Source organism: Mastomys coucha, unplaced genomic scaffold, assembly GCF_008632895.1.
Source record: "Mastomys coucha isolate ucsf_1 unplaced genomic scaffold, UCSF_Mcou_1 pScaffold6, whole genome shotgun sequence".
NCBI lineage: Eukaryota > Metazoa > Chordata > Mammalia > Rodentia > Muridae > Mastomys > Mastomys coucha.
The window spans coordinates 125,571,246-125,580,402 of record NW_022196912.1 but is presented as its reverse complement, the minus strand read 5'-3'; the positions used below and the strand labels follow the sequence as shown (position 1 = coordinate 125,580,402).

The window sequence follows — 9,157 nt, the reverse complement described above, 5'->3', positions numbered from 1 at the left end:
AGGGAGGGAGGGAGGGAGGGAGGGAGGGACGGAGGTTCCAGATTGATGGCTTAGGCCATGGACGACATAAGCATGGGCTCTGGAGAAAGGCGCTGTGAGGCTGAGGGAGATGGCCTCCCTCGCTGGGCTGCAGTCAGGGCCCTCACTGATGTTCACTGAGTGATAAGTGACCACTCATCCTGCAAACAGCTCCTCTCTGCTAGTTAGGAGACTCAATCCAAGACCAGCAAGATGGCTCAAGCAGCCAAAGCAAAGCCAGCACTCCCATGGCAAGATGGGACATGAGAAGAGGAGACTCACCCTGGCTTAAGTGCCAGCTATCTGGGATGGCTTCTGACCTCCATACGTACACATAAATAACACTAAATAAGTGAACAAATAGTTTTTAAAAACCTAAAATTCAAACTAACTTCTCTCTAGAAAATGTGTAGAAAGGCTAGAGCCAGCTCCAAGGTTGAGACTCTGGGTGACCTTCCAGGGGACACAACTTTGATACACGTTACCCACATCACATGGTGGCACACAAATATCTCGAACTGCAGTTTGAGGAAACCCTCTCTGGGATCACATGCTGGAATGCTAGCTCCCCAGTTGGTAAGACTCTTTGGTAGGGTTAGAAGGAGTGTGTGGCCCTGCAAGAGGAGGAAGGTTTCAAAAGCCCACACCCTTCCTAGCCTCACTCCTCCCCCGCCTGTGGATCAGGTGTAAGGTCTCAGCTGCTGCCCCAGTGCCATGCTTGTTGCCCCAATGCTCCGGGCATGACATGATGGTCATAGACTCATCCTCTGACACTATAAGCAAGCTCCCAAGGGGATGCTTTCTTTTATAAAGTCCCTTGGTCATGGTGTCTCTTCACAGAAATAGTAAAGTAAATAAGGGGGCTGGTGAGATGGCTCAGCGGGTAAAAGCACTGACTGCTCTTCTGAAGGTCCTGAGTTCAAATCGCAGCAACCACATGATGGCTCACAACCACCCATAATGAGATCTGACACCCTCTTCTGGTTGACCAGAGCAAGCAGAGGTCCTAAAATTCAATTGCCAACAACCAGATGAAGGCTCACAACTATCTGTACAGCTACAGTGTGTACTCGTATGCATAAAATAAATAAATAAATCTTTAAAAAAAAAAGTAAATAAAACAACATAAGCCGGGCAGTGGTGGTACACACCTTTAATCCCAGCACTTGGGAGGCAGAGGCAGGCAGATTTCTGAGTTCGAGGCCAGCCTGGTCTACAGAGTGAGTTCCAAGACAGCCAGGGCTATACAGAGAAACCCTGTCTCGAAAAACCAAAAAAAAAAAAAAAAAAAAAAAAAAAAAAAAAAAAAAAAAAAAAAAAAAAAGAGACAACATAAAATAATAAAACCTTTTAAAAAAAGAAAAGGAAGAGAAGAAAAAAGTACTGTGGGGACTTGGGTATTACTGCCAATTTCAAGGTGAAAAGCACTCTTTTTAATACATACATTTAATCCATTTGCTTAGAATATTTCTTACCATCCACAGATCCAAATTCCCGTTCATGTGCGCGGGTGAGAATCTCCTTGTACAACGTTTCAGCTTGTTTGAACTTCCCTTGTTTCAGGTAACAGGAAGCCTTCAAGAAAAGCAGTGCTTAGTGCCTCCACAGAGACATGGCGGGCTTTCATGGACAGAGGGGCCGAGCCATGTGCACGTACCAGGTTGTTCTTCGTCTTGGCCACGTTGGGGTCGTCAGGCCCCAGCTTCGTCTGGTAGATCTCCAGGGCCCTCTGGTAGTAGTACTCCACCTCCTCATACTTGCCTTGGTTCTGGCACAGTAGGGCCAAGTTATTTAACTGCTTGGCAACATCAGGGTGATCCTTTCCCAGAACCTAGGTAGAAACAGCACATCAGAAACCCCACCATCCAGTCATTAAGTGCCCTCCTGACCAGGCCCTGCGCCTCATGCAGACAGGAAACCCTCACAGAACTCCCATGCCGGATCCCTGGCAGAGCTGGTTGGAGTCACCGACCTCACCTTGAGGGAAGGAAGGGTGTGGTACTCACTTCCTCAGCTCCCTGACCTCAACACCAGATTCTCCGGCCTCTACCCGCCAAGTGCTGGGATCACAGGCTTGAGTACCATGGCTGGCTCTTTCTTCTATTTTGGGGGGATTGCAGTGGGGTATCTGTTTATTAGTTTCTTTAGAGACATGGTCTCACTCTGTAGTGCAGGCTAGCCTGAAACTTGCTATGTAGCCCAGGTCAGTTTTGAATTCTTGACAGTCCAGCTCAGGTGTCAGGTGCTAGGATTACAGACATAAGCTTCCCCAGCCCTTAGTAGCTTTGTCTAATTCATGGCAGGTGCTACTATGGAGCACACCATGAAGCTAAGGAAGCTGGGCTCATGAAGGCTTTGGTTACCCGAGTTCAAATGCTCCACCCCAAGGGCTGGCTGCTCTCCGAGCAGTCCCACTCCTACAGACCCACCCAGGGCCTCAGTGGGCTCATCCCTCCCTCCAACATCCATGTTCCCCCTTCCCACTGCCAGCCTCCTCTGGCGAGTCTCAGCACCACATCACTGTGCTACTCCTTCCCTTGCCTAATCCTTGCCCTGGAATATAAACTCAACACTGCAAAAACTTGGTGTCTTCCAACAACATCCTCCCTAGAAAAGGTGCCTGGCACAGATAGAAGAACAAACTCAACTTAATTCCCTCCAAAACCTGGTCAAGCACTGGATCTGACCACATACCTTCAGTTGCAGCGAGGAGGCAGAGGCAGGCCAATCTCAGTGAGTTCAAGGCCAGCCTGGTCATCAGAGAGAATTCCAGGACTAAACAGAGAAAGCCTGTCTCAGGAAAATCTAAAAACAAAAACCAAACACTGTCCAGGCCCTGGTCTCTCAGTGCTGCGCTCACTCCTGCACACAGCCCACTCCTTTTCCACATGCTCTCTCTCTCTCCCTCTCCCTGTCTCTGAAACTGTGAAGCCAGACAGCCAAGGTTCAAACACAAAATCTCCCTGGAGAGCTGACTCTGGACTGCAGAAGCCCTGAGAGCTGACTCTGGACTGCAGAAGCCCTGAGAGCTGACTCTGGACTGCAGAAGCCCTGAGAGCTGACTCTGGACTGCAGAAGCCCTGAGAGCTGACTCTGGACTGCAGAAGCCCTGAGAGCTGACTCTGGACTGCAGAAGCCCTGCTCTTTCCTGTGGCTCAGCCCTACAGATGATCCATCCTGGCCCCAACCAATCAAGAGACAATGCTCCTGCCAAGCAAGAAGGTCTCCATAAAGCACTTTAACAAGCTTGGAGGAGGGGGTTGTTTCTTACCACAGGCTTTTCTCCAGCCTAGTACTGGGCTTCTGGACTTAATAGAGAGTCACCCCAGTCCCCACAGGCCCCACCTGGCAGATCACCTTAAAGATCTTAATCCTAGTCCCTGCACTCTTGAACCTAGCCCACACATTTTGACACTTCCCTTTCCTAAGTAAGCAAATAATACACAATAAAGTATTATCTAAGGGGGCTAGAGAGATGACTCAGCAGTTAAGAACACTTGCAGAAGACCTGGGTTTCATTTCTAGTATCCACATGATACCTTACAACCATCTGTAACTTCAGTTTCCTAGGTCCACATCCAATGCCATCTTCTAACCTCTGAAGGTACTATGTATGCATGTGTTGCACTGATATACATGCAGGCAAAACACCCATACATAAAATAAAGTGGATATATCCAATAAAAAAATTTTGAGCCGGGCGGTGATGGCACACACCTTTAATCCCAGCACTTGGGAGGCAGAGGCAGGCAGATTTCCGAGTTCGAGGCCAGCCTGGTCTACAGGAGGAGTTTCAGGACAGCCAGGACTACACGGAGAAACCCTGTCTCAAAAAAAAAAAAACAAAAAACAAAAACAACAAAAAAACTTTTTTTGAAAAATTGTCTATACATTTGATAATCCTTGCCATATGGCTCAAAATTAAATGATCCCTAGCCAGTATCACTGATAAACAACTTTAAGAAACACCATGCTGGGGCTGGAGAGATGGCTCAGTGGTTAGGAGCATTAGCCGCTCTTGCAGAGGACTCAGTTCAGTTCCCAGGCACTCAATACAGCAGTTCCTAGTGTAACTCCAGTTCCAAGGGCTCTGCTGCCCTCTTCTGGACTCTGTTGGAAGCAAGCACACATCCAGTACACATACATGCTTGCAGAACACTCACATGCACACAATGAAAATAAATAAATCTTAACCAAAAGAAAACACAAGTTGAGGGCTGGAGAGATGGCTCAGCAGGTAAGAGTACTGACTGTTCTTTCTAAGGTCCTGAGTTCAAATCCCAGCAACCACATGGTAGCTCACAACCATCCATAATGAGATCTGATGCCCTCTTCTGGTGTGTCTGAAGACAGCTACAGTGTACTTATGTATAATAATAAATAAATCTTTAAAAAAAAAAGATATTAAAAAAAAAAAGAAAAGAAAACACAAATTGAACTGTGACCATTCATCCTGTCTAGTTTGCAGTCGACCCCAGGAACGTGTGACAAACATAAATGTCCCGTGCCCCGGACTTGCTGTGTTGTTTGCTGCACAGACAAGGCCCCTCCTCCTTTAGATCCCTTTGCACACTACAGGTGCTAATGTACAGTGTAAGGAAAAAGTGTTGGTGTTCCGGTGCCAGTCTGGCCTCAGTCCATAGGCCTGAGTACTCTGCCAAACTCTGCCCGTGCCACCGGAAGACTTGCAGTGAAATTGGTATAGTTATTTAAGATTTACTTATGCTTCTGTGCATCACTGTACACCTGATGCCCACTGAGGCCAGAAGAAAACTTTGGATCTCCTAGAACTGGAGTTACAGCTGTGAGCACCGCTACGTGGCTGCTGGGAATTGAACATAGTCCTTTGTAAGAGCAGCCAGTGCTCTTAACTGCTGAGCCATCTTTCTAGCTCCAGTAAACTTATTCTTGTTTTGAGACAGGATCCCTATGTGAAGTCGTGACTGTCCTGAAACTCACCATGTAGACCAGGCTGGCATTAAACACACAGAGATCTACCTGCCTCTGCCTCCCAAGTGCTGGAGCCAAAGGCATGCGCCACTGCACCTGACAGTGAACTGAATCCTAAACTGAAATATCTTTAATGACAAGAGCACACCATCAGTGAATGCAGAGACCGCTGCACTTCTCCTGCTACTCAGAACCTGTCTGGTCAGCAGCAGAAGAGCAGGGCCACACACAGGAAGCCCCTTTCTGCCTTTCAGGGGGTTACACTCAGTACGCAAATAATAAATAATAACATATCACTGTGTTCAGTTCTCAAATCTTAAAATGATGTCATTCCCCTGGAAAAAAAAAAAGGAGGGAGAGATTAAATTCAGTGAAGAAAGGCGGCTGCCTCTCTTACCTTTTCCCTGATCTCCAGGGCTCGTTTACACAGCGGCTCCGCCTCCTTGTACTTCCCTCGCTTACCGTACAGCACTGCTAGGTTGTTCAGGGTTGCTGCCACCTGCCAAGACAGAAGGCCACAAGAAGCCAGCGTAAGAGCAGCCAGGAGGGGCGTCCCAGATCCTCCCACATGCGTGGTGACACTCAGCAGATCAGAGGGGCTCTCTACAAAACTAAATAAATCAACATGATCTTGATTCTTCAATTCCTCAAAGCCACAAAGCCAACCCAATCAGATCTCTGTACACATCTGACTAGACACATGAAAAGACAACACAGATTCTTAAGAACAAATCTAGAGAAGGTCATGCGCCTTGATTTTGGATCAAAGTGAAGTGAACCAGTGATCTGAGGTGACCCACGGTATGAGTGTGTCACTACCTGAGCAAGCCCTACCGGTACCATCTGGGACAAGGTGGCTCTCAGACCCTCCCTGTTGAGCTCGTCATTGGGATGAGCTGGACAAAAATGTATTGGGGGAAATAAGATGTAAAGGCCTGGAAGAAGAGGGTGTACACACCGCAGGGTGGTCTCTGCCTAGGGTTTTCTCGCGGATGGCCAGGGCGTCGTTCAGGAGGTTGGCTGCGTCTTTATACTTGTTCTGATCCCTAAACGGAAATACACAATTTCCCGTTCAGCTGGAGGTCAGTCACGAAACCCACCAGGCTAGTTGGTTTACTAAGCCATTGCTGATACGGAGGACTGAACCCCCAAGGTTCAGGCAAAGCATTTACTCCACCACAAGCCAGCCCGAACCTTTTAAAAATGCAATTTTGACTGCAGTGCTTGCCTAGCGAGGCAGTCCAGAGCAGTGGACAGAGCCTAGGGTAGGTCGGACAGACAGATTCTCTGCCAGCAGGAGTCAACTGAAGTCTGTAGAGACCTAGACATGCCCTAGACCTGCTTAGTCAGGGCATCAAGGATTAGGCTCAGCACAGTGAGAATGAAGCCCCGAAGGAAATTCAGATTAAAAGTGAAAATTTTAGAGCACTGTAAATCCCTACAATAAAACTCCAAGGAGAGTGCAGATGACTTTAAAGAAATGCAGACTGAAACAACACCTCACTCACTCCCTGACAAGAGGGAAGACAGCCAGCACACCCCAGGGCGCCATGGCAGGAGCAAAAAGGGCACCATCCCCTACAGGAGCAGTCAGGCAGAGCCAGCAAAGCTTCCAAAGAGAACCTGTTTCAGGAGATTATCCTAAGGGGGAAAAGTTTTATATTAAGTGTGTGAGTGTTTTTCCTGTATTTGCACAGACACATACAGGCCAAACACTCACACACATAAAATAAAATTGATTTCAAAGAAGTCAAAGTGATTGAGTTGGTCAGTGCAGAGGGCAAAATAGCTACTCAGGAAGAACTGGCCCAGGGGCTACAGGGAGCACCTGTTCTGGTCCTGTGAGACCTCTGCCACCAAGCTGCCTGAATATTCTAGATTAACTGCTAGCCGTGTGAAGGCTGGAAAGCTGGTTCCTAGCAGGCAGATCCAAAGCTGCCCCTCAGAAAACCCAAGGACTAGCCTGTACACCAGGGCCAAGATGTTGAGCATAGTGGCCACGTCAGGGTGGTCGTGGCCGGAAGTCTTCTCCAGGTCTTCCAGAGCCTGCTTGCAGAGTGGCACCGCCACCTCGTAACGCCCCTGCGAAGCATACTGGATCACCAAGTTGTGGAGCGTGCGCAGCCTTGCAGGGATCTCGTAGCCTCCCTGCTGGGCGGCAGCCGCTGCACTGCTGTGTTGCTGTTGGACTGCAAAGAAGGTACATGGCCACGGTTAGGACAGAGCGGTTAACACGTGGGCAGCACCCTAGTTCCCGTCAGTGCATACACTAGCCCATCCTCTCCTGGGAACCCCCGAGCAAGCCTGTCAGGAAGAGTGTGCTGCAGACTGACACCACCACAGGACTCCTCCAAGGGTAGGTCCTCTGACTTCTTTAACCTGCAAAGACTCACCACCTCCACACTAACATCCCACCACACACTAACTACTTTAAAGTTTGGGAAAGACAGAGGCAATCTCCCAGTTATGGTGGCACACACCTATAATCCCAAAATTGGAGAGGATGAGGCAAAAGAACTGAGAGTCTGAGGTGTAGGGCTAGAAAGATAGTTCAGTGGTTTAAGAGCACACACTTACTGCTCCTGCAAAGGACTGGGGTTCAGTTCCCAGCACGCACACGGCAGCTCACAACCAGTTGTAATTCCATTTCTAGGGGCTCTGCCACCTCTTCTGACCTCTGTAGGCACCAAACACCTACCTAGTACATATACATACATGCAAATGAAACACTCATACACATAAAATGAAAAGTTTTATCTTAAAAAAAAAGCCAACCTGGGCTACCATGTGAGCCCTCGTGTGAGTAAACATATAGCAGTCTCACAGGCTAAGCACACCAGGACAGGAGTGTCCTCAGAGATGACACCACACTGCTCCACACTTAAGGACACAGTCACACGCCTGCAACTCACTTCCTTGTCCTGGTTCGTCCTCGTCGTTTGGGAAGAGATCATCCAGTGGCTCCTTGGTAGAATCAGAGTCTTTGTCCTCCTACAAGAGACCAGAGCATCCCTCACCTCATGGAACCCACATGCTACCTGCACATCTCTTAACACAGATTCCTTTTTATTTACTACAGACCAGGCGAGGGAGCCAGTTTTTACAATTAAGGGTATGATCATCTAAGTGTGGCTAAGCCATCAGCTCGGTAAAGAGCAATAACGTTACTAAACTTGACTACCTTCAGCAAGACCTGTGGATAGATAGCTAACCCCATCCACCACCCCACCACCCCCAAAAAAGAAATGAATAAAAGGAGCCCAAGAGGGCTTGATAGATTAGAACTGAGGAAACTTAACTGTAGGCCACCACCTAAAAACACAGGCAGACCCTGACTGCATCTCTAGACTTTAGATTCTCTGACTGTGTCCAGGTGAAGTTCTAGCAGACAAGCGAAGTCTTACTAGAAATCCAAAATTAGTGGCAGGAAAAAATGACGTAACGGGGGGGTGGGGGAGAACCCCCTCGTCCCATTCCTACAGAGGAGTATACTAGGGCCCCCAGAGGGGGCTATCAGTTTTACAGCCTAACTCCAACAGATTCCTATTAGTGCACAGGCAGAGACAGTGAGGAAACCAAACGGCCTGATCAGGAAACTAATGAGCATCACCACGGGTGACAGCACTGCCTATGCAGAGGGGAGCTGGGAAGAAGATCTCACACTTAAAACATTCCCCTAGGGATGAATAATGCATCAAAGATGCCGGAGACTATGGGAGATAAACAACTGTTCTAATGAGATGTGATGGCCAAAGTGGGGACAAGAATCAGGGTTGTGACCAGTGGGAAGCACCTGTATATGAAGAGGCCTGCATCCCGTCTCCATCACCAAAACACACAGTTGCCTATGAGCCAAGCCAGAGTACCAGCAAGCACCCACCCGATGCAAAAAAACAGCGCAACAAAAGCCCTCATCAGCGACTGGAAAGCCAGGCCAGCAGAGCTGAGCACAAACACCTGTCGCTAACTCCAACCTGAGAACGCAGCTAAAGAGCAAATGCCCACTCAGAAGCAACAACCAGCCCCTGTAACTCTATTCTTCCAGGCTGGGTCTTGCTAAGCAGTTCTGGCTGGCCTGGTACTCACCAGGCTGGCCTTGAACTTGCAGCAATTCTCCTGCCTCTGCCTCTGCCTCTGCCTCTGCCTGCCCCTGCCCCTGCACCTGCCTCTGCCTGCCCCTGCCCCTGCC

The 9,157-nt window shown here is 48.6% G+C and overlaps 1 protein-coding gene across 14 annotated transcripts in view; it reads right to left on the bottom strand.

Moving 5' to 3' along the window:
* Positions 1-9,157, bottom strand: part of Klc1 (kinesin light chain 1) — a 47,323-nt gene that overhangs the window by 24,488 nt on the left and 13,678 nt on the right. For all 14 annotated transcript variants that reach the window (XM_031357276.1, XM_031357277.1, XM_031357279.1 and 11 more), the window contains exons 4-9: positions 7,881-7,959; positions 6,932-7,157; positions 5,927-6,014; positions 5,366-5,467; positions 1,676-1,849; positions 1,494-1,593 (exon numbers count right to left, since the gene is read on the bottom strand). In XM_031357276.1, the coding sequence (XP_031213136.1) occupies positions 1,494-1,593; positions 1,676-1,849; positions 5,366-5,467; positions 5,927-6,014; positions 6,932-7,157; positions 7,881-7,959 (769 nt within the window). The remainder of the gene's footprint in view (positions 1-1,493; positions 1,594-1,675; positions 1,850-5,365; positions 5,468-5,926; positions 6,015-6,931; positions 7,158-7,880; positions 7,960-9,157) is intronic.